A 27,813-nucleotide genomic window follows, 5' to 3' on the forward strand; every position below is an offset into this window, starting at 1 on the left:
CTCTCTCTGCGCTCTCTCTGCTCTCTCTGCGCTCTCTCTGCTCTCTCTGCGCTCTCTCTGCTCTCTCTGCTCTCTCTGCGCTCTCTCGCTCTCTCTGCGCTCTCTCGCTCTCTCTGCTCTCTCTCTGCGCTCTCTCTCTCGCTCTCTCTCTCTGCGCTCTCTCTCTCTGCGCTCTCTCTCGCTCTCTGCTCTCTCTCGCTCTCTGCGCTCTCTCTCTCTGCTCTCTCTGCGCTCTCTCTCTCCTCTCTCTGCGCTCTCTCGCTCTCTCTGCGCTCTCTCGCTCTCTCTCCTCTCTCTGCGCTCTCTCGCTCTCTCTGCTCTCTCTCTGCGCTCTCTCTCTCGCTCTCTCTCTCTGCGCTCTCTCTCTCTGCGCTCTCTCTCGCTCTCTGCTCTCTCTCGCTCTCTGCGCTCTCTCTCTCTGCTCTCTCTGCGCTCTCTCTCTCCTCTCTCTGCGCTCTCTCGCTCTCTCTGCTCTCTCTGCGCTCTCTCGCTCTCTCTCTGCTCTCTCTGCTCTCTCTCGCTCTCTCTGCTCTCTCTCTGCTCTCTCTCTGCGCTCTCTCTCTCTCTCTGCGCTCTCTCTCTCTCTCTGCGCTCTCTCTCGCTCTCTGCTCTCTCGCTCTCTGCTCTCTCGCTCTCTGCTCTCTCGCTCTCTGCTCTCTCGCTCTCTGCTCTCTCGCTCTCTGCTCTCTCGCTCTCTGCTCTCTCGCTCTGTGCTCTCTCGCTCTCTGCTCTCAGCTCTCTCGCCCTCCGCTCTCTGCTCTCTCGCTCTCTGCTCTCTCTCTCTGCACTCTCTCTCTCTCTCTGCTCTCTCTGCTCTCTCTCTCTCTGCTCTCTCGCTCTCTGCTCATCTCTCTGCTCTCTCTCTCTGCTCTCTCTCTCTGCACTCTCTCTCTCTCTGCTCTCTCTCTCTCTGCTCTCTCTCGCTCTCTCTCGCTCTCTCTCGCTCTCTCTCGCTCTCTCTCGCTCTCTCTCGCTCTCTCTCGCTCTCTCTCGCTCTCTCTCGCTCTCTCTCGCTCTCTCTCGCTCTCTCTCGCTCTCTCTCGCTCTCTCTCGCTCTCTCTCGCTCTCTCTCGCTCTCTCTCGCTCTCTCTCGCTCTCTCTCGCTCTCTCTCGCTCTCTCTCGCTCTCTCTCGCTCTCTCTCGCTCTCTCTCGCTCTCTCTCGCTCTCTCTCGCTCTCTCTCGCTCTCTCTCGCTCTCTCTCGCTCTCTCTCGCTCTCTCTCGCTCTCTCTCGCTCTCTCTCGCTCTCTCTCGCTCTCTCTCGCTCTCTCTCGCTCTCTCTCGCTCTCTCTCGCTCTCTCTCGCTCTCTCTCGCTCTCTCTCGCTCTCTCTCGCTCTCTCTCGCTCTCTCTCGCTCTCTCTCGCTCTCTCTCGCTCTCTCTCGCTCTCTCTCGCTCTCTCTCGCTCTCTCTCGCTCTCTCTCGCTCTCTCTCGCTCTCTCTCGCTCTCTCTCGCTCTCTCTCGCTCTCTCTCGCTCTCTCTCGCTCTCTCTCGCTCTCTCTCGCTCTCTCTCGCTCTCTCTCGCTCTCTCTCGCTCTCTCTCGCTCTCTCTCGCTCTCTCTCGCTCTCTCTCGCTCTCTCTCGCTCTCTCTCGCTCTCTCTCGCTCTCTCTCGCTCTCTCTCGCTCTCTCTCGCTCTCTCTCGCTCTCTCTCGCTCTCTCTCGCTCTCTCTCGCTCTCTCTCGCTCTCTCTCGCTCTCTCTCGCTCTCTCTCGCTCTCTCTCGCTCTCTCTCGCTCTCTCTCGCTCTCTCTCGCTCTCTCTCGCTCTCTCTCGCTCTCTCTCGCTCTCTCTCGCTCTCTCTCGCTCTCTCTCGCTCTCTCTCGCTCTCTCTCGCTCTCTCTCGCTCTCTCTCGCTCTCTCTCGCTCTCTCTCGCTCTCTCTCGCTCTCTCTCGCTCTCTCTCGCTCTCTCTCGCTCTCTCTCGCTCTCTCTCGCTCTCTCTCGCTCTCTCTCGCTCTCTCTCGCTCTCTCTCGCTCTCTCTCGCTCTCTCTCGCTCTCTCTCGCTCTCTCTCGCTCTCTCTCGCTCTCTCTCGCTCTCTCTCGCTCTCTCTCGCTCTCTCTCGCTCTCTCTCGCTCTCTCTCGCTCTCTCTCGCTCTCTCTCGCTCTCTCTCGCTCTCTCTCGCTCTCTCTCGCTCTCTCTCGCTCTCTCTCGCTCTCTCTCGCTCTCTCTCGCTCTCTCTCGCTCTCTCTCGCTCTCTCTCGCTCTCTCTCGCTCTCTCTCGCTCTCTCTCGCTCTCTCTCGCTCTCTCTCGCTCTCTCTCGCTCTCTCTCGCTCTCTCTCGCTCTCTCTCGCTCTCTCTCGCTCTCTCTCGCTCTCTCTCGCTCTCTCTCGCTCTCTCTCGCTCTCTCTCGCTCTCTCTCGCTCTCTCTCGCTCTCTCTCGCTCTCTCTCGCTCTCTCTCGCTCTCTCTCGCTCTCTCTCGCTCTCTCTCGCTCTCTCTCGCTCTCTCTCGCTCTCTCTCGCTCTCTCTCGCTCTCTCTCGCTCTCTCTCGCTCTCTCCTCTCTCTCTCTCTGCTCTCTCTCGCTCTCTCCTCCCTCATCCTTCTTCTCTCTCTCTCTGCTGTCTTACTGTCTTTGTTGCCTTGTGTTCCCTGTATGTGCTCCTGAGTCCTCGCCTTCTCTTCTTGCTCTCTTGCGTTATCTCTGTTTGATGCCCAAGAATGTATTAACCTCTGACAGACTTTCCACTCCCCATTACAGACATATTTCAGTAAGGATAACTTATGTCCTCATCCTACTTCCAGAGGGAATAAAAACAACCAAAAGACGCTGTCCAGTGCTAGCGGTCAATGCCCTTCAGAACCCTTGAGGGTTAAACAGATCAGAGCTCTGTATGTTATGTTGTATATGGATAGCAGGACACACAGGTTGCATGTCTTGCTCACATAGCACCCCCTGCTGCAGATGTAGAGAACTGCACATAGTGGTACATGTCCATCAGTCACAGAAAGTGTTTTGTAGCTTGGGTACACCTCTATACTATTTATCTGATGGTCTGTTCTGCGCCCTCAGTCCAGAAACCCGTTGTGGAGGAACCCGCTGATGACCGAGATAAGCTGAAGTTACCTCCGAAGAAAGAAGAAGTGGAGCAACCTCAGATTAAAGGTCCCATTGAAGTCCCCCAACCAGAGGAGGCGAAGAAGAAGCAGGAAGAAGATCAGTTAGACAGACCTGACCAAGGTATCCAAGGCATGAAATGGGGATTTCCGATGGAACAGGTTGATTAAGGGGGAAACCGGGTTAGGCTTTAAGGGTTAGAGATAGGATACAGGTCATTGTCTTTATTTTGCATGCTATCTTTTCCACTAACCTTTAGCATTGGGAGCCCTTTAGAACCAGAAAAGACTAAACAGACAGACATTCTGGAAGGGGCACACCCTAGTAGTCTTCTTCTTTTTTTTTTTTCTTCTAAATGTTCCTGTTTCCTTGACCAGGCATTGCAATACCCGTTGGGGAGGCACACCGCCATGAGCCCCCGGTTCCGCAAGACAGAGTAGCTGTCGATGAAAGAAAGGACCGTGAGGAGTCAGAGGAGAAGGTAGTCCCCGAGGCCAAGGCGGATGTTGGTCCAAAGGACGTTAGACCAGAAGAAAAATTACAAGGTAAAAATGAACAGCAACTTCCACCCCAAAAAGAAGATCATGGACCCCCGCCTCAGCAGCTCCCCCAGGAGGAAAAGATTGTGAAAAAAGATCCCGAAAAGGCAGTTAAAGAACAAGAGGTCCCACCTCCGAAGAAAGATCTAGCAGGGGACAAAGCTGAGAATGATGTGGTGGATTCCAAGAAGAACGCAGAACCAGCGGCAGGAGACAAAGCAAAGGAAGACCTGGCACAAGCAGAGGAAAGTCTAGAAAATCAGCTGAAGAATGCCGGGGGGGCAGCCGATGGTGAACACGGAATCGATCTGGCCCTGGTAGAGAAAGTTCTAGAACAGAAGCTCCAAAATGCCGAAGCCGCAGCCATGGAGAAAGAAAAAAACGACCTGGCTGAGAAATCTCCGGAGAAACAACTCAAAGAAGGTAAAGAGAAAGTGTTACAAGGTAAAATGAGAAATAAATGACACGCATGCGTCACATTTGGCTTTCCATCTTTGATGGGATTGGGATCTTTGTAATATGCCGAAAGTAGATCTGTCGCCTGCCCGCCAGTGTGACTATTTAAGGGCGAAAACTTCAATTTTATTCCAATTTCCCGTAATCCTTCCTCTGTACCTTGCAAAAATCACTTTATTTTATGATTCTGGAGGAGGGAGTGTGGGAACAATCGTAACACTCTATAAAGCAGCCTTTGCCATCCGTATAAGAACAAAGAACCCTTAAAATAACTTTCAGGTATCAGGGAGCCCCTGACTTGTAAATACTACACCTGAGGCTTACGCTGCACTAGTGTGAACTCTAAGGGTGCGTTCACACCAGCCCACCACGCTAAAAAGCATGTACATTGTGTAGGGGTGGTGCGATACATTGTTACAATTAGGGGTGCACCAATATATTGACAGAAAATGGCACTTTTGGCAAAATGCCAAATTTTTGGCCCGAAATAGCAGTGCAGCAGTCCTCCTGTGCCGGCACACAGTGATGGCCCACGCATACTCTACTATGCTGTGGTAACGCATGCACCAAAACACGCTTTATCATGCAGTGATACGCACTGCTCTGCTGTAGCCCATTCATTTTGGACGGGCTACAATGTTGCAAAAACCGCACCTGCAATATGGTTGTTTCTTGTACAGGACACAGGCCGATTCAGAGACAACTGGTGATACCTGCATATTACCCAGTCGTCTTTGAATCTGCCTGTGTCCTGTACTGTACAAGAAACAGATTTTACTGGCAAGTCAAGTTTTTTACTGTGTTGTGGTGCTGTGTGTGTGCGTGTGTGTGCGTGTGTGTGTGTGTGCCTTGGGAGTTTTTTAAAATGAATGAGTAATGTACATACACCTCACATTGCAGTGTACAGAGGTAAAGCATTACCGCAGTGCTCTAGGTTTGAACGGGTCCCTTTAAAAATAATAAAATGTAAACACATTGCAGTGTTATAGATCTGACCTTCCTCTGTTTTTTCAGAAGACCCGAAGGAGCAAGCACCAGGCAACGCACGACCCGAGCAGCGCGAAGTGAGAAACGCTGAAATGAAGGCAGCGGAGAGTCAAGAAGGTTGGTGCTTTTCTTTATGTCCGCCCCCCCATGACACAGCCAGGCAGTGAGAAGGCTCATGCGGAACAGAAGCTGCTCTCTCCATGAGTTCCTCTGCTCCGGCTCCTGCTTTGTCCTGTGTTGCAGATATGCTCGAGTTTATAAATTATCCTCCTTCTTATGCTGTGCGTCTGTAGCTTTAAAGTGAACCTGTGAGCAACTAGTTTACATTAAGGCCGGGCCCTTGTGGCAGCTTGTACACTACATGGCCGAAGGTTTGGGAACATCTGACTATCATCACACCTTTATGAGCATTCCAAAACCACGGCCATTAATATAGATTTGGCTTCCATCTGCGGCTATAACCTCCTCCACTCTTCTTTGAAGGCTTTGCACAGATTTTGGAAGGTGACTGAGGGAATTTGGGCCCATTTGTGAGGTCAGGTACTGATGCTGGATGAGAAGACCTGGCTAACAATCGGCATTCCAACTCATCCGCCCTTCCCTCTGACATGCAATCTGCGGCGGATCTCTTTTCAGTGGGCGACTGAGCGGCGGTTTGTAGGTATTCAGGAGGAGATCACTGCTGCCCCCTGAATGCCTGTTTTTTTTAAAGGAGAACTATGAGGGCGGGTGCTTTTCACTCACCTCATAGTTCTAGCCGACCTGTGACAATGAGACTGTCACAGGTCGGCTCAGTAGATCGGGAGGTGAGGGAACACATACCGGCGTTCGCTCACCTCTCGATCCTGTCACGGCTCTCTGCCGTGACAGGGGAGGGGCTGGATTCCCCTCTCCCCGCTCCGATCCGCCAGCGCTGTCAAACTTGACATGCCGAGTTGCAATTGCTGCACCGTGAAGCATTGGCAATGTATTCGCCCTGTGTGTCACATTATACACTAGGTGCGTGGTCAGGATGGGTAAAAACTAAAGGTGCACCGAAATGAAAATTGTCAAAACTGAAACGAAACCGAAATGAAAACAAATGTCAGGCCGAAAACTGAAACTGGAGATGTTTTTTTTCCAACCTTTAAAAAAAAAATCATCATTATTTTATTTTAATTTTTTTATAGACTTTTTAATGTTTTGATATTTTATTTTTTCATTTTTTATTAAATATTTTTTACTTTTAGGGGATTCGGGGAAATAATTGGGGGTCTGAACAGACCCTTGATATCTCCCTTTTAAACTAGAGGCAGAGTCCTGAGGGCGGCAGAGTCCTCAGACTCTTTTTCTGCAACCCCTCTATACTGAGTGTTCCTGATCATTCATAACATGAGGACAGAGTATGTTTACTATAACTACAATCATGAATGAACAGGAAGTGATGTAGATGTGATGTAGATCACTTCCTATTCATTCATAATTGAGGATATAGTAACCATACTCTGCCCTCAATTATATACAAACATTCAGCGATCACTGATCACCGACTGCTTGTACCCGCTCTCCATCCTGACACCCTGTCACAGGAAGCTGAGAGAGCGGTTCGGGAGCAGAGCTCGGTCTGACAGCTGACTCCTCCCCCACACCGTCGGCTGGCGTCCTGTGACAGCGCTGGCTGTCTCCGCCCTCCCGATCTGTCACAGGGGGCCGAGCGGTGTGGGAGGAGAGACGCCAGTCACTTGCAGCACTCTCCTCCCGCAGTGCTCGGCCTCCTGTAACGGTTTCTTTCCTGCCCACTGGGACACAGAGCAGCGCCCGGCGGGGAGGAGAGGAAGAACAGATGTACTGCTATTTTGGTCAGAAAATTGCACTTTTTGGCATTTTGCGGATATGTTTCGGCGGCCGATATATCGGTGCATCCCTAGTAAAAACGCATATCAACCATCTGTTTTTACCAGCCGCCTGTATGGAGGTAGCCTAAGTGTGTATGTAAGGTTCAGGAGAGCAGAATTTTCAATATAAATTGAACATCAAGAACACGGAGACCTCCAACTGGCGGGTGGAACGTTCTGAACCAATAGAAAGTATTTCACCAAAAGAGTAGTTGGTGGTTGGAACAGACTTCCAGAAGAGGCAGTGAGTCAGTCAGTAGTAAGTGAATGTAATCATTAGGGATGCACCGATACCACTTTTTTACGACCGAGTACCGATACTTTTGATCAAGTACTCGCAGATACCAATTACCGATACTTTTTCTTAAAGGGGCCGGTCACATTTTTTCTAAAGCAATACAAACTAATGATTTAAGGTCAGTTTCTTAATATTATGATTCATGAGATGACGAGGGAGCATGACGCCGCCTTTCCGGCCAATCAGAATGCCGGCGCTGCGTCATTACACGGCGCCCGGCTTCCGGATTTGCTAGCTTCCTGAACATTCGGGAAGCCAGGCAGCACGTCATTACACGCTACCCGGCTTCCTGATTGGCCGGGAAATCGGCTCCATGCTCTCTCATCACAAGTGACGAGAGAGCATGGAGATGTTTCCCGGCCAATCAGGAAACCGGGCAGCGTGTAATGATGCGCAGCCCGGCTTCCTGATACAGGAAGTACTCGTGCTAGGTATCGGAGCATTTGGGCGAGTACGAGTGCTCACCCAAATACTCGGTATCGGCACCGATACTAGTATCGGTGTCGGTGCATCCCTAGTAATCATATTTGGGAAAAACATAAATCTATACTCCAAAAGGTGAAAAAAACCCCAAAACAATGTACAAAAAAAGGGGGCAGACTCAATGGACCGCTTGGTCTTTTTCTGCTTGTTACTCCTCTGTGTTTCTTACCCGATCTCCTATTCTGCATTTCCATTGAGAACATTCCTAGCGTCAGATACCTCGCCTGCTGTTCATGGAATAGGATTCTTATTTCTGGTCCAGGAGTGAGTCAGTGTATTCTGTGCTGTATTGTAACCTGCATATCTCTCTCTCCCTCTCTCTCTCTCTCTCTCTCCTCTTCCCACGCTGTTCCCGGGATGCTCACAGCCGAGCTCAGGAGGCTGGCACAACGTAAGCATGGCGTGTAACACGATACATGTGTAGATGTAGACGTGTGTGTTGTCATTTACTAAAACTGTGGCATGCAATACCCCATAGCGACCAATCGGATGGAAGCTTTTATTAGTATAGAACAGGGATGGCCAAACTCCGGCCCTCCAGCTGGGGGTGAAACTACAAATCCCATGAAGCATCTCTCTCTCCGAGAGTCATGACTGTGGCTGTGAGAATCTTGCAAAGCCTCATGGGATTCGTAGTTCCACCACAGCTGGAGGGCCGCAGTTTGGCCATCCCTGGTATAGAGCAACTTGAATGATGAAAGTGTTGCTGTGAGTTACTGCTGATTGCATTGCGCCAATCTTTGCAGAGGATTGATGCTGCCAATGACACGTAGATAGATGTCGCCTTTTGTTTTTGAATGTAACTGAAACTCTGGACTCTTTAAGATGAAACTTGTTTTAGATAAGAGCGGAAAAAAAAAGTGTGCCTGAGATTTTCATGGTTTTATCTCACTTCCTGTCCCAGTGACCACCAGGGCATTGCTGTAAATTAATATCCCTCTTTCTTTCTCGTTCAAAAATCGGCTCCATGCTCTCTCATCACAAGTGACGAGAGAGCATGGAGATGTTTCCCGGCCAATCAGGAAACCGGGCAGCGTGTAATGATGCGCAGCCCGGCTTCCTGATACAGGAAGTACTCGTGCTAGGTATCGGAGCATTTGGGCGAGTACGAGTGCTCACCCAAATACTCGGTATCGGCACCGATACTAGTATCGGTGTCGGTGCATCCCTAGTAATCATATTTGGGAAAAACATAAATCTATACTCCAAAAGGTGAAAAAAACCCCAAAACAATGTACAAAAAAAGGGGGCAGACTCAATGGACCGCTTGGTCTTTTTCTGCTTGTTACTCCTCTGTGTTTCTTACCCGATCTCCTATTCTGCATTTCCATTGAGAACATTCCTAGCGTCAGATACCTCGCCTGCTGTTCATGGAATAGGATTCTTATTTCTGGTCCAGGAGTGAGTCAGTGTATTCTGTGCTGTATTGTAACCTGCATATCTCTCTCTCCCTCTCTCTCTCTCTCTCTCTCCTCTTCCCACGCTGTTCCCGGGATGCTCACAGCCGAGCTCAGGAGGCTGGCACAACGTAAGCATGGCGTGTAACACGATACATGTGTAGATGTAGACGTGTGTGTTGTCATTTACTAAAACTGTGGCATGCAATACCCCATAGCGACCAATCGGATGGAAGCTTTTATTAGTATAGAACAGGGATGGCCAAACTCCGGCCCTCCAGCTGGGGGTGAAACTACAAATCCCATGAAGCATCTCTCTCTCCGAGAGTCATGACTGTGGCTGTGAGAATCTTGCAAAGCCTCATGGGATTCGTAGTTCCACCACAGCTGGAGGGCCGCAGTTTGGCCATCCCTGGTATAGAGCAACTTGAATGATGAAAGTGTTGCTGTGAGTTACTGCTGATTGCATTGCGCCAATCTTTGCAGAGGATTGATGCTGCCAATGACACGTAGATAGATGTCGCCTTTTGTTTTTGAATGTAACTGAAACTCTGGACTCTTTAAGATGAAACTTGTTTTAGATAAGAGCGGAAAAAAAAAGTGTGCCTGAGATTTTCATGGTTTTATCTCACTTCCTGTCCCAGTGACCACCAGGGCATTGCTGTAAATTAATATCCCTCTTTCTTTCTCGTTCATTGAGGGACACAGAAGGTCTTTCGCCTTCAGGTTATACTGCTGCCTACAGGAGGATTAAACACTGGCAAACGTTTAAAAAAAAAACCCTGTAGGCCAGTTTAGGAGAATCCCTCCTACTATCAGCATGACAGTTTTTTTAGTAGGAGGATGGACCTTGTTTTCTTTCTCTGCAATCCTGTGCCGCTTTTCCCTCTCCCAGTCTAAACTCTGCTGTACAGGGACTATAAGAGGCTGATACCAGGTCACATCCAGGCACTTACACTGTTTGCATTTGAAGAAAAAAAAATCTAATGACTGCAGAGCTCCAAAAAATGTCTGTCTTTTTAATATCTGTGTAGAGTTCAGCTTTACAGTGTAACAGTTGCTGTCATTGTGTGTGTATAATATATTCACTGGCTTAGCATTACTTACACCTGTGTGTATCTGCGGTCCCGCCACGTGTAGGGAACATCACCCCCTCATGTGCCACTTCTTGTCTTCAGCACTGGTTTCCTTGTCATTCATAACTCTGTATAAAACTAACATGACCCATCAATATAAAAGAAATGCGTCAAATGTAATAGAACTTTAAAGGGACAGTTCCCCATAAAAATACATAAAAAAAAAAAAAGGCTTGGAGGAAAAAAAACTGATTGTTTTCGAGTCTCGAAATTAGATTTCTGGACAAATGTATTAACATCCCCAAATAATGACTTCTTATTGAGCATTTGTGTTCTTTGTGCGTACACAGAAGCCGGGAAGGCGGAGATGCTGGACCACGCCATCTTGTTACAAGTCATTAAGGAGCAACAGGTGCAGCAGAAACGTCTTCTGGACCAACAGGAGAAGCTTTTGGCCGTGATCAAAGAGCAGCACATGGAGATCCACCAGGAGCAGCAAGGTGAGCTCATGGAGCCTGTGACGTACCCCGGTACTCAGGATGAGTATGTCCGCCGCTGTATTCTTCCTTGCTCAGGAGATATTGCAACCTGAAGATCTTTAGCTCCCAATTTCCCCAGTCACTAGTCGAGACTCAAGTGTAGGGTGAAACAAACTCTGATTTATTGAGCAACTGAACAAACTTTTATACACAAAGTGATCAGATAAAAGTAAAATCCCATCACATCCCCCTTCCCCTCCCCAAACATTCTGTCTTCAGAACACCACAGGGGGTCCACCTGCTAAATAGCTCCAGACAGCCATAGCAGAAGCCTGGTCAGAATGTCATTGTTCTGAGCTCCTTCAGAGTACAATGGGAGATAACGAGGGGTGGGGTGGGGGGGTGCTGACAGTCTTTTCATAACCAGGTCACACAGCATAACACACTTAAACATAATCCAACACCAATACACATTTATCTCATAAACTCATCACCATGTCGTCACAGAGCCATTAAAGGGCGGAGGCGTACACCAAGATTTTAGACATTTCTGTTATTTGCTGCTGAAAGCAGAACTCCGGGATTTTAAGAAATGAACCCTTGCGGTGGGGCTACTCATGCACTGCAAGGGTTAGGTGCTTGTTTTGTCTACGGGGCCAAAATAAATTAAAAAAATACTCACCCGATCTTCAGTCCTGCCTGGCTGCTGGACTGGTTCCCACAGCCTCTTTTACCCTGAGCTCCGGTGGTCTAAGGACCCGTGACATCATCATGTCTAAAAGCAGAGCAAGGATCGGGTGAAGATCTTCTTTATTTTCTCCCCTAGAGAAAAACAAGCCCTTAACCTTTCCAATGAAGGGGTAGCCCCACCGCAAGGGTACATTTTTCAAAATCCTGGAGTTCTCCTTTTAAACCTTATCGACATTTACAGCCGAAAGCGAAACCAATTGTGTTGTAGAGATTGCGCAAGTAAAGTGAGATATACACTATATTGCCAAAAGTATTGGGACGTCGCCTGTACACGCACATGAACTTTAATGGCATCCCAGTCTTAGTCCGTAAGATTCAGTATTGGGTTGGCTCCGCCCTTTGCCGCTATAACAGCTCCGCCTCTTCTGGGAAGGCGTCCACAAGGTTTAGGAGTGTGTCTATGGGAATGTTGGAGCATTTGTGAGGTCAGGTACTGATGTTGGGGGAGGGGCTCGCAGTCTCCGCTCTCATTCATCCCAAAGGTGTTCTATCGAGTTGAGGTAAGGGAAACAAAAATTGGAGACGGAAACCGCCACTACCTGGCGCAATAACTATGGTGAAGCAGGGTGAGAGAGAAAAGGTGATGTACTCGCCTATGGTTGGGTGAGCGTTCGCTTTTAGCAATCGGGGTGATGTGCACCGGATGGAGTGGAGCAGTAGCGGGAACGGGCCATCTTATGGGGTTGAGGTGAGGACTCTGTGCGGCCAGTCACGTTCCTCCACCCCAAACTCCCCCATCCATGTCTTTATGGACCTTGCTTTGTGCACTGGTGCGCAGTCATGTTGGAACAGGAAGGGGCTGTCCCCAGCTGCGCTCCTGAGAGCGACCCGTTCTATCACAAATGTTTGTAGAAGCGTCTGCATGCCGAGGTGCCTCATCCTATACACCGGGGGCCATGGAGGTGATTGGAACACCTGAATCCAATGATTTGAAGGTGTCCCAATACTTTTGGCAATAGTGTGTGTGTGTGTGTGTGTGTGTGTATATGAGAGATGGCGAGAGAGATTGATGGATAAACACTGCAGAAAATGTATTGTTGTATTGGAATGTACCAATCACTTTGTCACCATATTGCTCCTCTATATTGTTTGTAGGTGACAAAGCTGACGACGTCGCTCCAGAACATTCGCGGAGTAAGGAACAAATGAAGGCGCAAAAGCAAGATGATAAAGATCTCATCATTAATAAGGAGCCCGTTGCAGACGAACACAAGGCAGAGCAGAGGAAAGACGCAGAGAAAGTCGGCTTGCCCCCACCTGAGGCGAAGGTAGCCAAGGAAGCCCCTGTCCTGCAGAACAGTAAAGATCTGAATATGGTGGAAAAGGCCCCGGAGCCTGATGTGGTAGAAAGGACAGAGGAGCATCCCGTAGTGCAGAGAGTTGAACCTCCACAGCAAAAGCCAGCAGCTGAAATGCCACCCGCACAGGCGGTCCATATACAGAAGCCAGCGCAGGAAGAGGAGGAGGCATTGAAGAAGCCAAACCAGGTCAAGAGCCTTCTGAAGAATCAAGATGGCGACCTTAATGCAAAAGAGAACGAGGTCTTGCGTGGTCCACCGAAGCAGAAGCTCATTGAGGAAGAGCAAGTCCCGGTGGATAAAGTGGTAAAACTACCAGCAGGGCAGCCGAAAGCGCAGCTTCAAGGGGGAGTAGAGATCAAAGTTCAAAGAGTGGACCAAGATCTCCAAAGACCGGATGCTGACCTTAATGTCCATCCTAAGGAACCGAACCCTAACGAATTTAATAATCATGATGGAAACGCGATGCCAGGGAAAGAGCCAGCGGAAGCCGCGGAGCCTGCTGGTGAGAACATGATGGCCGGCCACAAAGATGGCGGCGCAGGGCCAGACGATGAACAGGGCAACCCAAAACGAGATCTGAAGGCACAGAACGATGTGGAGCTCCGGAGGAGGAAGAGAGATCTTTCAAACGAAGTCATTGAGAGCGACGGGGCCCATATTATCGGCTTCAACCACGCCCCCAACCCAAGAGTCAACGACCTCCACGCGGCGCTTGAGGCCCATCTCAACGCCGAAGCCGGCCTGCAGGTGGTTTACAGCCGACAAATCAAACAGCTTACAGAGGAAAAGAAGAGATGACAGCCGATGGGACGTGGCTGCCAATGGGACACGGCTGTCAAGGGGAACGCGGCTGCCAAGGGGAATACGGCTGTCAATGGGACTGCAGAGAGGAAAATGGACAATCGTAGGCTGAGCAGCCACGAGAACCAAACTTAAGGGAAATCCTGCCAGTACTTGTATCCTGCCCACAGATCCGTCGCAGTCTCGGGCTTGGTCACCTGACCAAACTAATTGGACGTGACTGCTTGCCGCGTCAGAAAATTTTATCTCAAGACTTGTTTTAAAGGGAACCTAGAAACATGGCGGTTGCCATCGGCAATATGCTACCTAGAGAGGCTCCGTCGCTTGTGACAGGTTCTCTTGTAAGAACATTCACCGATTCCGCTTTCCTTGCTGCTCCATCCGAGCCCTCTGGGTGAAGGGGAACATGTGACCTCCTCCTCACGACGCAGTGCTTGGGCCTGTACGGCCAATCGCCAGGCCCAGACACCGTCACATGAGGGAGGGGAGATGTAAGGAGACTGAACATGGCAGCCGGATACAGACACGGCGGCGGCATCTCCCATCTCTCTGTCCTGACAAATGTCTCTTTTGAAGGAAAACCGTCTCTCCTGCAATGTGCTGCAAATATCACATGCTGGGTATGAGGTGTCTCAGGTATTTGGGAATATAGTGTAAACTTTTAGAAATGCCCAGAAACAAGGCGACTGAGAAGCCGATTGACCTATAGCCAAAGACCTAAGTTTTGGGTAGAGTGGGGGAAGGGTTCAAACTCCCTGACCGTTTTATTTTTTGCTGCCTGTGCTACATTGGGGATGTTTCTCTTCACTTCCTGTCACAGAGGAGCCACAGGAAGTTAGAGGAAATCTCCCAAAGCGAACGGAATTCCCTTCTTAGTCATCCCCGGACCTGTTGTCCCCCATTGGAAGATTTCCCCTTGCCTCTTGTTCCGGCGGCAACTCTAAAATGTGGGATTTTATCCTCGTCCTCGCTAGACTCCAGTGGTCACCAGGACAGAGAGAAGGGTGAATCTCCCCAGCGGGGACACAGGACAGCAATAGGACCCGGATAGGGTGTGTAACCCTTCCCTACGCTATCAAAAAAAAAACTTTGTCACTTTAATGAACGGTCAGCGACCACGAAGGACAGAACTCATCACTTCCTGCTTGCCCTGATTGCACTTCCTGTGCACATAGTGAGGAAGGTCTTGGATGTTATATGAAACACGGTCACTGCAACCAACCTTAGTCGGCCCCCTCAAGGTTTCTGTTTTTTGGAGGACCAAACGACGTATTATGTTTTTTATCAGTTACATAGCGAGGTTGAAAACAATTCACCGAGGAGTTTCCCGTTCCCAAATTGTGATTTCTCTTTCATTTTGCACGGAGGGAATCGTTCCTCAGACGCTGTGCCTTTTCCTGAACCTTTCCATGTCGTACCCGTGGATCGGAACCCTCCGCCGCCCCCACAGCCGTATGACGCGAGTCTCTGAGCACTCGGGGGACGTCATTGCTTACACCGTCCAGTAGGGGGCGAGCATTGCGGACACGGGACCCGCCCCGGGTTTGGCATCGATGTCTCTGCTACCTGATGTTATTAAAGAATTTGACCTTTCCACTTCCGTGTGACCCCCGCTGATGATTTCCAAACTTAAAGGAGAACTCTGAGGGGGGAAGGGCTTTTCACTCACCTCATAGTTCTAGCCGACCTGTGACAATGAGACTGTCACAGGTCGGCTCAGTAGATCGGGAGGTGAGCAAACACATACCGGCGTTCGCTCACTTCTCGATCCTGTCCCGGGATTCCCCCCCTCCCCGCTCCGATCCGCCAGCGCTGACTGGTGGAACGGACGGGGGAGGGGGCGGGTACAGCTGGCTCTGCCTCTAGATAGGCCGAGCCAGCTGTCAGTCACGCAGCTGGGCGGATCCCGGCATAATTGTCGGGATCCGCTTCAGCTGCGGCGTCTCAGTATACCGCGAGCAGAAGCTCCCTATATACTGAGCTTTGGGTGACGGGAGGACGCTAGTTTGTGTCCCCCCGTTACCTTAAGGAGAACTATGAGGAAAAGCTATTGGGAAATAGTTCTCCTTTAAAGTGATATATTAAAGCCTCCTTTTAAAAAAATATATATATTTCCTACATGGAGACCCGCCTTTGCCTGGCCCCCAAACCAAACTCTCTACCTGGGCTGTTCAGCTCTATAGCGGTATGGTGTCCCTAACATCCGTACTAAAGTGCACACACGCATGCCATAGGCCCAGCAGCAGAGGTTTGGGTGCTTGAGACGTGAGGCCATCGGGCAGTGACAACTAGCAGAACGTTCCAACGCATCATAAACAACAGAGGGACTCCCCGTCCACTCACACTTCCTGCCATTCAAAGCCTGCGGAATACCCAGACAAACCTTTGTGGACGCTTGGATCGCAATCATTTAGGTCTACAAAGGGCAGTTCAGCTCCCTGCCCCTCCTTGGTTTCTGACCTCCGTCCTCCCCTTCAGTCTTCTATCTGACCTCCGTCCTCCCCTTCAGTCTTCTCTCTGACCTCCGTCCTCCCCTTCAGTCTTCTATCTGACCTCCGTCCTCCCCTTCAGTCTTCTCTCTGACCTCCGTCCTCCCCTTCAGTCTTCTATCTGACCTCCGTCCTCCCCTTCAGTCTTCTCTCTGACCTCCGTCCTCCCCTTCAGTCTTCTATCTGACCTCCGTCCTCCCCTTCAGTCTTCTCTCTGACCTCCGTCCTCCCCTTCAGTCTTCTATCTGACCTCCGTCCTCCCCTTCAGTCTTCTCTCTGACCTCCGTCCTCCCCTTCAGTCTTCTATCTGACCTCCGTCCTCCCCTTCAGTCTTCTCTCTGACCTCCGTCCTCCCCTTCAGTCTTCTATCTGACCTCCGTCCTCCCCTTCAGTCTTCTCTCTGACCTCCGTCCTCCCCTTCAGTCTTCTATCTGACCTCCGTCCTCCCCTTCAGTCTTCTCTCTGACCTCCGTCCTCCCCTTCAGTCTTCTATCTGACCTCCGTCCTCCCCTTCAGTCTTCTCTCTGACCTCCGTCCTCCCCTTCAGTCTTCTATCTGACCTCCGTCCTCCCCTTCAGTCTTCTCTCTGACCTCCGTCCTCCCCTTCAGTCTTCTATCTGACCTCCGTCCTCCCCTTCAGTCTTCTCTCTGACCTCCGTCCTCCCCTTCAGTCTTCTATCTGACCTCCGTCCTCCCCTTCAGTCTTCTCTCTGACCTCCGTCCTCCCCTTCAGTCTTCTATCTGACCTCCGTCCTCCCCTTCAGTCTTCTCTCTGACCTCCGTCCTCCCCTTCAGTCTTCTATCTGACCTCCGTCCTCCCCTTCAGTCTTCTCTCTGACCTCCGTCCTCCCCTTCAGTCTTCTATCTGACCTCCGTCCTCCCCTTCAGTCTTCTCTCTGACCTCCGTCCTCCCCTTCAGTCTTCTATCTGACCTCCGTCCTCCCCTTCAGTCTTCTCTCTGACCTCCGTCCTCCCCTTCAGTCTTCTATCTGACCTCCGTCCTCCCCTTCAGTCTTCTCTCTGACCTCCGTCCTCCCCTTCAGTCTTCTATCTGACCTCCGTCCTTCCCTTCAGTCTTGCAGAGTTGTACCGGCTCCTCTCCTCTGATGTCACTGCACACTGGGAGTTTCTCCCAAGGTGCATTAGAAGCTGCAGGAAGTCAGATAGAGCTCCGCCTCACTTCCTGGCTGGAGGACGTCCAGCATCATCTACTCGACAACTCCCAACATTACTCTGACAGTCAGTCTTGCAAAGCCTCATGGGACTTGTAGTTCCAGTTCCGGCTGGAGGGACGGAGTTGCCCACCAGTGATCTAGATCTTTCCTCTTCAGCCTGATGGTCCCTGGCCCCGCCCCTTTCATTCATTGGATTTCAGTTCTTTCAATCATATCACATGTGGGCGGTCTTCATGCAAATACAGCCTGCCTAGGAACGCCCCCTCCTCAAGAATGACATCCACATTTGCATAACTCCTCCCAAGATCCAGCCCACTGCTTGCATCAAGGCTGAGGGGTGCTGAGGCAGGGTGCTGTGATGTTTTCTCTGTACAGCACCCTGCCGGCCCCTCCCGCCAGCCTTGATCTGCCAGCATTGCATAGAGCAGCACAGAGACCCAACGATGACATCACCAGATATAAAACAAGGTATTTAATGAAAACAGGTTATATTAGAAATGTGAGTATCATGTTAGGGGGGGAGGGGGAGGAGCAGTGTAATGAGATTCATCTGTACAGTCCGTCATGATGGAGGAGATTCACAGGATCCAGTTTGGGGGTCATTTGGCTTTCTTTGCCTGGAATGAGAAGAGAAGTTATAAGTTTCATCCGATACAACCCGCAACGGTCACCGCGCGCGACATGTCCGCGTATTCTACATTTCCAATCATCGTAAATCTGCAGCTTTCATTAAAATCATCACTGGTGATCCTGCCATGGAGGTGTTTGTTCAGGCACTTCCTGTTGGGTGACAACTAGAGCTGCAACAACTAATCGATAATAATCGATTTTGAGAATAGTTGGCAACTATTCTCATCGGTTAGCTGGTTGGGAGGGAGGGATTTTTTTTTTTTTCATGCAACCAATCGATTAATTGAAATAAATAATCGGGCAACTAATCGATTATTTGCAGCCCTAGTGACAACTCTCTTGCAACTATGCTCCTGCGTGGTCAGCCTGTCGGATGCTCCCACAGGTGAACAGACTACAGACCGCTGTGCTGCACACAATGCACAGACACCATCCACTGTTGTCACCCTCAGGAAGCTGCTCCAGAGCAATGACGTGCATCTGAGACCGGGGTGCATGCAGACAGGAAGTGGCTGCAGGAGATCAGCAGCACTGAGATGGGGCTCAAAAAAAAAAAAAAGGTGAAAATAGTATTGTGCTTCAGCAAATTAAACGCTACTCAGGTCACGTGTAGCTAAAGAAGTATTATAGACGCCAGTGTTCCATCAAAGATTTTGACCGCGTTAGAATGTGTGACCGGTTCACGTGGTCACACATTTTAACGTGATCCTGCCTACTTTTTTCCGCGGTGAAATATGTGACCGGCAAAAGGTGAAGAATTCCAGCTGTTCCGGGGCAGGTCGGCATCGCAGATTGTATGTGCAGGAGAACCGATCTGCCCCGGAACAGCTGAAATGTCACTTCTATCCGACTCTGTGAGTGCGGTGGAATGTGAGATCGCAGTCACAAAGTCGGATAGAAGTTACATTTCAGGACCGATCAGCTGTTCCAGGGCAGATCGGTTCTCCTGCGCTTACCATCTGCGATGCCGATCTGAAACGGCTGGAATTCTTCGCCTTTGGCCGGCCACATATTTTACCGCATAAAAAAGTGGGCGGGATTATGTTAAAATGTGTAACCACGTGACCGGTCATCCAGGTGGTGGGGGTCCTCTCCGCACACCTTACAGCAGTCCTGGCCAAATAAGAACGGTGGTGCTCGCAATGACTAAACGAGTGCTGGTGACCTGTTTCTTTTACCACGTGACCGGTCACACATTCCAACGTGGTCACAAACTTTGATAGAACACCGGCTTCCCATTTCATGTATCAGAACAAGTCACGATACATAAAAAACAAACAAACAGAGGAGCTCTGAAGCTGCGCATTGCAGCCTTGAACCTGGCCACGGACACGGCAATGGTTTTCTCAGATGAAAGGTAGAAACACAGCGCTAAAGGTTGACCAACTTATATAATTAATCAGTGGTTGGATAAGTTCTTAATGCGGTGAATTAGGTGTTCTCATGTTATACAGATCGGGTGATCGAGATACATCCCAATATATAAAAAGGTGAGTAATAAAGAAAAACGATACTAACAAATGAAAAAGAAATACCGTGGTAAGAAAACAATATGTGGAAGTGAACGAATAAAGTTGTAGGTCAAGTAAGGTCGTTACGATCACTTTCACTATTTCTCATTTCTTTGTTATAATAGTTTCATACTACGTTTTCTTTGATTGGGGATTGATGTTTTTTTTCGCATTCACACACCAATTTCCCCTTCACACACTTTATTAACAATTATTGTTCGCAGGGCTGTGTGAAGACGCAGCTCTTCTCGCAAACTACTTACTTGAGAACACCTAATTCACCGCATTAAAAGGAGAACTATGAGGGGGAGGGGCTTTTCACTCACCTCATAGTTCGAGCCGACGTGTGACAATGAGACTGTCACAGGTCGGCTCAGTAGATCGGGAGGTGAGCGAACACATACCGGCGTTCGCTCAGTTCTCGATCCTGTCACGGCTCTCTGCCGTGACAGGCGGAGGGGCTGGATTCCCCCCGCTCCGATCCTCCAGCGCTGACTGGCGGAACGGACGGGGGAGGGGGCGGGTACAGCTGGCTCTGCCTCTAGATAGGCAGAGCCAGCTGTCACTCACGCTGCTGGGCGGATCCCGTCGTCTACGTCGGGATCTGCTCCGGCTGCGGCAGTCTCAGTATACCGCCAGCTGTAGCTCGCGGTATACTGAGCTTAGGGTAACGGGAGGACGCTAGTTTGTGTCCTCCCGTTACCCTAAGGAGAACTATGGGGGAAAGCCCTGACCCCATAGTTCTCCTTTAAGAACGTATCCAACCACTGATTATTTAAATTATACAAGTTGGTCAACCTTTAGCGCCTTGTTTCTACCTTTCATCTATCATCAAGGTGGTTCATCCACTTTCTCTCACAGCTGCTTTAGGATCGAGTACAATTTAGTTAGCTCCTCCAGGGGCGCAGAATTCTATTTCTTTTATATAATGGTTTCCTCAGGACGGACTATGCCCAGGTGCCGCTAGATGGCGCTGAGGGGGCTCCTCGGCCCCCATCTAGTGGCCGCAAAGTGTCATTACAACACGTCAGTTCTGCTGGGAAAATACTGAATATGATGAACATTCGTTTTTTTTTAGCTTTATTCACCCAAAATGAACTTTCACAGTGAAAGGCTCTGCGAATAGTTTATCAATAAATAACAATGTGGAAAAGGTTGCTGACCCCCCAGACCGAGACTAAAGAAGGTCTCTGGAGGGGGGAGGGGTACAATAAGCTGATCCGACTCTCCTGATTCCACCCGGTCAGATTTTGTGGCGCTGTTGGCCACTCCGTACAGGGGTCTGTGTCCCCCACCCCCCGGGGTCTGTGTCCCCCACCCCCCCACTCTGCGGAGCTGAACTCACGGCTTTGGTGATGCATTGCTTCAACTCTTCAAACTCCTTGGCGCAACCTTCTCTCCGCAGCTCGCTCTTCCCAGTGCCACCGGCTGACGCGCACTTCCCATAGGCCGCCGCCTGCGGAGGAGAATAATGTAAAAGGAGGAAAACGTTTCCCGAACACGATCAGATGTTCCCATTATATAGCTACACTGTGTCACTGGTGTCTGTACAATCCTTAGCTGTGTTTACAAATGCCTGACACAGATTAGCCCCTGCTGCAGCCTCTCCCCTTGTGACACCCTACAACTTTGCAGACTGATCACTGGAGGGGGGGGGGGGGAGTGAAGGGAAATGCTCCCCCCTGCCTGCAGCAGACTGATGGGGGGGAGGGGAGACTAGGGAAATGCTTCCTCCTGCCTGCAGCAGACTGATCACTGGGGGAGGGGAGACTAAGGAAATGCTTTCTCCTGCCTGCAGCAGACTGATCACTGATATTTAAGGAAAAAGACGACAATATGGCTGAAAGGAGATTCCGAGTCATTAAATTAGAACATAGAAGAAGAAAGGTCAGGCTTCGCTGGCTGCATGCTTGTACCGGACCGGGGATCACTCGGTAACATGCACAGATCCGGGACAGCTGTCTACCATTGACCTCACCTGAGCCCCGCACTCAGCCAGCCACCGGGACAGACCCCCGAGCCTCCCCGGAGTCACCGCCTTCCCGGACATCACTCCTCTGCGGGCGCCGCCATGTTGCCAGCCACTACGTAAAAGGAGCCACCGCCTCCTCATTGGCCGGCTGCCCACGGCTACGCCCGCCAAGGAGGAGAGCCCGGCTTAAGGAAAGCAGCAGAGCGATTGGCTGAGGTGCATACACAAGAGGGCTGATTGGCCGGTGGCGGGGAGGAGCCTGGTAGTGGACAGCTGAGAACGTTGATTGGCTGGTGGGGGGAAGAGACGGTCCTGTGATTGGTCGGCGATGGCCGTGGCTGTCAGAAAGGCCACAGAGGCTGACAGAGAGGGAGGAGGATGGCGCTGCTGGACAGGCTGGCATTCCTACACCAGGTACCTGGGCTAGGCAGGGAGGGGGTTGGGAACAGCGTGCAGTTGGTGGTCCCCCCCCATCTCAGGCTAATACACCGTTAAAGCCCAATTCCAGCTTTTCTAGTTTTGGACAGGGTGGGGTTACATTTCCTGCCAGGCTTATATCTCTGTGACCCCCCCCAGTGGGGAGATTTCCCATCACTTCCTGTCCTGGTGATGCAAGAATTGAGGGGGAGCCGTTGTCATGGGGACGGGAGGGCACAGACAGCAATACAATCAGTGTCAGGTAATGTAACCCTCCCCTCCCCCTCCCTGTATGGGTTGTCCTCAGGTAAGTGTGAGCGGTGATTGTGATGAACGGAGGCGGGACTTCCTGATGATTCGTATTCCAGGGAATGTGCCCGGCCCGGGATCATTTCGGATACATTCTCCGCCATCCTTATTGGTCGCCTTCTCTTTAACCCTTTCAGCGGCACCTCAAGAAGTTGGGGTGGCGGAGGCATGCTTCGTGACCAGGCGTGACCCCGGAGGTCTCTCTCTCTGCGGAGGCGGGACCCCGGAGGTCTCTCTCTCTCTCTCTGCGGAGGCGGGACCCCGGAGGTCTCTCTCTCTCTGCGGAGGCGGGACCCCGGATGTCTCTCTCTCTCTGCGGAGGCGTGACCCTGGAGGTCTTTCTCTCTGCGAAGGCGTGACCCCGGAGGTCTCTCTCTCTCTCTGCGGAGGCGTGACCCCGGAGGTCTCTCTCTCTCTCTCTGCGGAGGCGTGACCCCGGAGGTCTCTCTCTCTGTCTCTGCGGAGGCGTGACCCCGGAGGTCTCTCTCTCTGCCGAGGCGTGACCCCGGAGGTCGCTCTCTCTGCCGAGGCGTGACCCCGGAGGTCGCTCTCTCTCTCTCTCTCTCTCTCTCTCTGCCGAGGCGTGACCCCGGAGGTCTCTCTCTCTCTCTCTCTGCGGAGGCGGGACCCCGGAGGTCTCTCTCTCTCTCTCTCTGCCGAGGCGTGACCCCGGAGGTCTCTCTCTCTCTGCGGAGGCGTGACCCCAGAGGTCTCTCTCTCTCTCTCTCTCTGCCGAGGCGTGACCCCGGAGGTCGCTCTCTCTCTGCGGAGGCGGGACCCCGGAGGTCTCTCTCTCTCTCTCTCTCTCTCTGCGGAGGCGTGACCACAGAATGGATTCAGCTGATTTATTCTAAAGATTAATTTGGGCTTTAAAGGGAACCTGTCGCCTGAAGACTCCTCCCACCAGAAAGTTTGATTGTCGCATGTAACAAATGTGGCTGAATGGCAGGAAGTGAGGAGAGATCTCCCCGGTGGGGACACACACCTGACACGGGATCTCCAGGAAGTGAGGAGAGATCTCCCTGGTGGGGACACACACCTGACACGGGATCTCCAGGAAGTGAGGAGAGATCTCCCCGATGGGGACACACGCCTGACACGGTATCTCCAGGAAGTGAGGAGACATCTCCCCGGTGGGGACACACACCTGACACGGTATCTCCAGGAAGTGAGGAGAGATCTCCCCGATGGGGACACACGCCTGACACGGTATCTCCAGGAAGTGAGGAGACATCTCCCCGGTGGGGACACACGCCTGACACGGTATCTCCAGGAAGTGAGGAGACATCTCCCCGGTGGGGACACACACCTGACACGGTATCTCCAGGAAGTGAGGAGAGATCTCCCCGATGGGGACACACACCTGACACGGTATCTCCAGGAAGTGGGGGTTGGGCCTCTGATAATATAATGTGTAACCTCTTCTGTGTCCTCAGCTTCCTGTGCTGCTGAAGGGGACCTCCGACGACGACACCCCCTGCCCGGGATACCTCTATGAACAGATCGCCAGTATCCTTTATATCTCCAGGAAGTGAGGAGACAGCTCCCCGGTGGGGACACACGCCTGACACGGTATCTCCAGGAAGTGAGGAGACATCTCCCCGGTGGGGACACACACCTGACACGGTATCTCCAGGAAGTGAGGAGAGATCTCCCCGATGGGGACACACACCTGACACGGTATCTCCAGGAAGTGGGGGTTGGGCCTCTGATAATATAATGTGTAACCTCTTCTGTGTCCTCAGCTTCCTGTGCTGCTGAAGGGGACCTCCGACGACGACACCCCCTGCCCGGGATACCTCTATGAACAGATCGCCAGTATCCTTTATTATTGGTCATTGGGGTGCGCTCTGACCCAGGGGGCGGGGTGTCAGCAAAGCCCCCGGGGTGGATGAAGTATGGGATTCGGATGGAGGGGGTCCCCTTCTTATCGGGGACTCGGCAGTACAGATTGGGGAGAGGGGGAGGGGCACTATAAAGTGAAGCTTAGGGTGGAATTCCCCTTTAAATGTAGAACTTCTGCTGAATACTTTGTGTCCCTTCCATCACCAGCGCGCGATCCTCCGACGCCGAACGTTCACTTCATACACTTTAATATTCGATATAATCATCGATGGCACGGGGCGACAATTAACCAGTTGACATCCGCGGTGTTAGACCCCCTTCCCATCCAGGAGGTATCAGCCTGTACAAGAAAGTTCGATCCACAGCTCAGGTAAGTCCACATCATGCGTTCCTCGGTGCGCAGAGACCGCGATAAAGTGCTGCTTAGGGAAGGAAGTTCAATATATCCGGGATTACAAATCCATCCTAGAGCTCCAGTCCAGTGACTTTGCCTCGGCTGAGATGATGTCGTCAGTCTGCTGCAGGCAGGAGGAAGCATTTCCTCGGTCTCCCCTCCCCCAGTGATCAGTCTGCTGCAGGCAGGAGGAAGCATTTCCTCGGTCTCCCCTCCCCCAGTGATCAGTCTGCTGCAGGCAGGAGGAAGCATTACAGGAGGAAACATTTCCTCAGTCTCCCCCCCTAGTGATCAGTCTGCTGCAGTCAGGAGGAAGCATTTCCTCAGTCTCCCCTCCCCTAGTGATCAGTCTGCTGCAGGAAGCATTTCCTCAGTCTCCCCTCCCCCAGTGATCAGACTACAACATTGTAGCTTTGTATCCAATCACAAGGTGAGGGATCTGTATATGAGAGTTTTCAATGTATCTCTTCATTGTCTCTTATTGGTTTGCACCCCCCCCGGTCTATGTAACACTTTGATAGATGGGCTCTGTAGTTCTCTGTGTCCTGTACATTGTAGCTGCTTCTACAGCTCTGTGTTTTTCCCTCTTCAGGAACTTGTCAGCAGTTTGTTCACGGATGTGTCGCCGCTCGGCTTCAATGTGCCCCCTGCCAAGGAGAAGTCCCAGACAGGTACCCCAGAGGAACCCCGTGCAGTGCCAAAGTGTACCTGTCATATTGTACTAATCGTGCCCTGTTTATCAATGTGACAGAACTGAAAGCATATTCAGAAAAGATTATCCCCCGCAACCTACCAACATCGCCTACTACCACCCCTAATATCCCCTGCAACCTACCAACATCATCTACCACCACCCCTATTATCCCCTGCAACCTACCAACTCCACCTACCACCACCCCTATTATCCCCCGCAACCTACCAACATCGCCTACTACCACCCCTAATATCCCCTGCAACCTACTAACATCATCTACCACCACCCCTATTATCCCCTGCAACCTACTAACATCACCTATCACCACCCGTTCTCCTCGTTACCTACAAACCTCCCCAACCCATATTATCCCTCATTATTTCCCCCCATACACCGAAAGCCCTGAATCTCAAGCCCCACCCCCCCCTTCAGTCAAAAAACCTCCCCCCCAGACTGGGAACACGGCAAATAATCATCCGGGCGCTCAGCCCTTTCTGTAGCTAACTTTGCTCCCTGTAACATATCAGACATCGCACAGTGAGATGATTTATTTCTTGTCTATTGAGGGACACAGGAATTCAGATACAGTCGGGTTATACTGCCACCTTTGAAAGACTTCCCTCATTGGACAAAACCGTTCTTTTCTTGGAGTCCATTGAGGGTCACAGGTCCCGCCCTCTGTATTTAGGATTAAGCTCTCACTACTGCTTTGCAACCAAACTGAGGCATGCTGGGAGTAGGAGGGGCTACCCTGAGCCGGCCTGTCGTTTTTTGTGTGTGCCATTTTCCAATCCTCCCGTAGGCGGCAGTATAACCTGAAGGTGAAAGACTTCCTGTGTCCCTCAATGGAAGTCATGAAAAGGAGTTTACGGCGAGTACAAAATTCCAATCATTTCACTGACAACGTTTTCATTTTCAGGAATGGGCTCCCAGGTGTGTCACCCCCATACAATGCAGGGATTCGGGTATTCCCGGGATAAACTCGGCTCAGGTACATCTTCCTCCTGCTTTTATTGCCCCCCCTGCCCCCCCGCCCCCCATCAACATAACCTTTTCCCATCTTTCATTACATACCTTATTGTAGACTCAGTGATGTCATCACTGAGTCTCTGTGCTACTCCCTGCAATGCAGGCAGATCATTGCTGGTGGGAGGAGTCGGCAAGGTGCCCTTATTAAAGCCTGGTTCATACCTGGGCGCTTTACAGCGCTGATCGACGCGCTGTAAAACGCCCAGCAAGTGAAATCCCATTATTTCCTATGGGTATGGTTCCCACCTGGGCGTATTTCAGCGCGTAGGAACGCGCTGAAAAACGCCCTACGCCCAAAGAAGTACAGGAGCTTCTTTGGGGCGTATTTTCCGCGCGTATCCATTAGGATACAGCTGGATAGCCCTCGTAAGTGCGCGTTTGTCCTGCGTTTCGTTGACCGCAAATCGCTGTAAAAACGCGCGGCCGGAAACGCGCGTCTAATGCTTTTTACGAACGCCCAAGTGTGAACCCAGCCCACTGACCTGTTTCATATGTACTCCTCCCTTCCAGCAGGGGGCGAGAGGGAATCTGGTACTTCAGTGTTTTCTCACAGCTGAATGACTCAGAGGTGTGACATAGCCCCTCCTCCTTTTCTGGGAAGGCTTTCCTCAAGATTTGGGGGGGTGTCTGTGGGTATTTGTCCCATTTGTGAGGCCGGGTACTGATGTTGGATGGGAAGACCTGGCTCACAATCGGTGTTACAGTTTGTGCCAAAGGTGTCCAGTATGGTTGAGGTTAGGGCTCTGTGCAGGACAGGGGGGGTGTGCCCACACCCGGGTACCACCATTGTAGGGGTGACACCAAAATGACTGAGTCATTTTGGTCTCACCCCCCCTATGAAAAGTCGGGCACTCGGTCACGGGCCGAGAGCCCGACAGTGCCAGGAGAGAGGAGGAGACCCGGCGGCATACCTCATCCCGCCGGGTGACTGTCCCCTCCTCTCTCTGCCGGCGCCCATCACCAAGCGATGACGTCACGGCGTGGTGTCACCCGGTCTCCGCCCCCCGGGTGACACCCGGCCTCGGGACTCCCCTGGTGCAGGACACTTGAGTTTATGGAGCTGGCTTTGTACACGGGGGACAGTCATGGTAGAACAGAAAAGGGTCTTCACCAAACTGTGACCACAAGGCTGGAAGATCACTATTGTCTACAATGTCTTTGTATGATGGAGGATTACCAGAACCTTCACTGGCGACCCCTGAACTCAGTCATTGGGGGACAGGGGGAGGGGAGGGGGGTTCACATACATTTGGCCGTATAGTGTCTAATGCTGTTCTTGTATATTTAGGAACGACCGGTGAAGCTCTGCTCAGCGGTATTCAGAGGGCAGTGGTAGCGGTGACGCAGGCAGTGCTGGTCGGGGCCGGTTCTCAGTCTCCTTGTCCCGGCGACCAAGCCGATAACGCATACAAACCGGTCGCGGTGCCGCCAGGCGTCGGTCAGCCCTCTGCTGAACAACTGGTTCCTAGCGGCGCGCGCAGCAACAGAGGTAAAGATTTGTAGAATTCCATGTTTGGGGGTTTTATATGAAATGTATTTGGGATTTTCAGAGTCTCATTTTGACGTTTCTCTGGAGTTTCATTCCATGTCAGAGCAGATTGTGGAAGAATCAGTACAGATCGCCTTGTAGCCAATGAGACGCCCAGAACATTCCCGGGTCTAGTGCAGCCAATGAGACCCCCAGAACATTCCTGGGTCTAGAGCAGCCAATGAGACCCCCAGAACATTCCCTGGTCTAGTGCAGCCAATGAGACCCCCAGAACATTCCCTGGTCTGGAGCAGCCAATGAGACCCCCAGAACATTCCCGGGTCTAGAGCAGCCAATGAGACCCCCCGAAAATTCCCTGGG

The 27,813-nt window shown here is 51.4% G+C and overlaps 2 protein-coding genes across 2 annotated transcripts in view; both read left to right on the top strand.

Annotated features, from left to right (window-relative positions):
• Nucleotides 1-27,813, top strand: part of SLC38A10 (solute carrier family 38 member 10) — an 86,031-nt gene that overhangs the window by 50,455 nt on the left and 7,763 nt on the right. Inside the window, exons 12-17 of the mRNA XM_018568730.1 lie at nucleotides 3,014-3,181; nucleotides 3,436-4,020; nucleotides 5,068-5,157; nucleotides 10,519-10,668; nucleotides 12,493-13,509; nucleotides 22,910-22,912. Of these exons, the coding sequence (XP_018424232.1) occupies nucleotides 3,014-3,181; nucleotides 3,436-4,020; nucleotides 5,068-5,157; nucleotides 10,519-10,668; nucleotides 12,493-13,496 (1,997 nt within the window). The 3' untranslated portion in view covers nucleotides 13,497-13,509; nucleotides 22,910-22,912. The remainder of the gene's footprint in view (nucleotides 1-3,013; nucleotides 3,182-3,435; nucleotides 4,021-5,067; nucleotides 5,158-10,518; nucleotides 10,669-12,492; nucleotides 13,510-22,909; nucleotides 22,913-27,813) is intronic.
• The window catches only part of TEPSIN (TEPSIN, adaptor related protein complex 4 accessory protein), a 10,478-nt gene continuing 4,281 nt past the window's right edge, over nucleotides 21,617-27,813 (top strand). Inside the window, exons 1-6 of the mRNA XM_018568731.1 lie at nucleotides 21,617-21,690; nucleotides 23,748-23,845; nucleotides 24,157-24,217; nucleotides 24,834-24,912; nucleotides 25,855-25,926; nucleotides 27,253-27,453. Coding sequence (XP_018424233.1) covers nucleotides 21,655-21,690; nucleotides 23,748-23,845; nucleotides 24,157-24,217; nucleotides 24,834-24,912; nucleotides 25,855-25,926; nucleotides 27,253-27,453 — 547 coding nt within the window. The 5' untranslated portion in view covers nucleotides 21,617-21,654. The remainder of the gene's footprint in view (nucleotides 21,691-23,747; nucleotides 23,846-24,156; nucleotides 24,218-24,833; nucleotides 24,913-25,854; nucleotides 25,927-27,252; nucleotides 27,454-27,813) is intronic.

This window comes from Nanorana parkeri, unplaced genomic scaffold (assembly GCF_000935625.1).
Source record: "Nanorana parkeri isolate BGI_ZX_2015 unplaced genomic scaffold, ASM93562v1 scaffold1237, whole genome shotgun sequence".
NCBI classification, from domain to species: Eukaryota; Metazoa; Chordata; class Amphibia; order Anura; family Dicroglossidae; genus Nanorana; species Nanorana parkeri.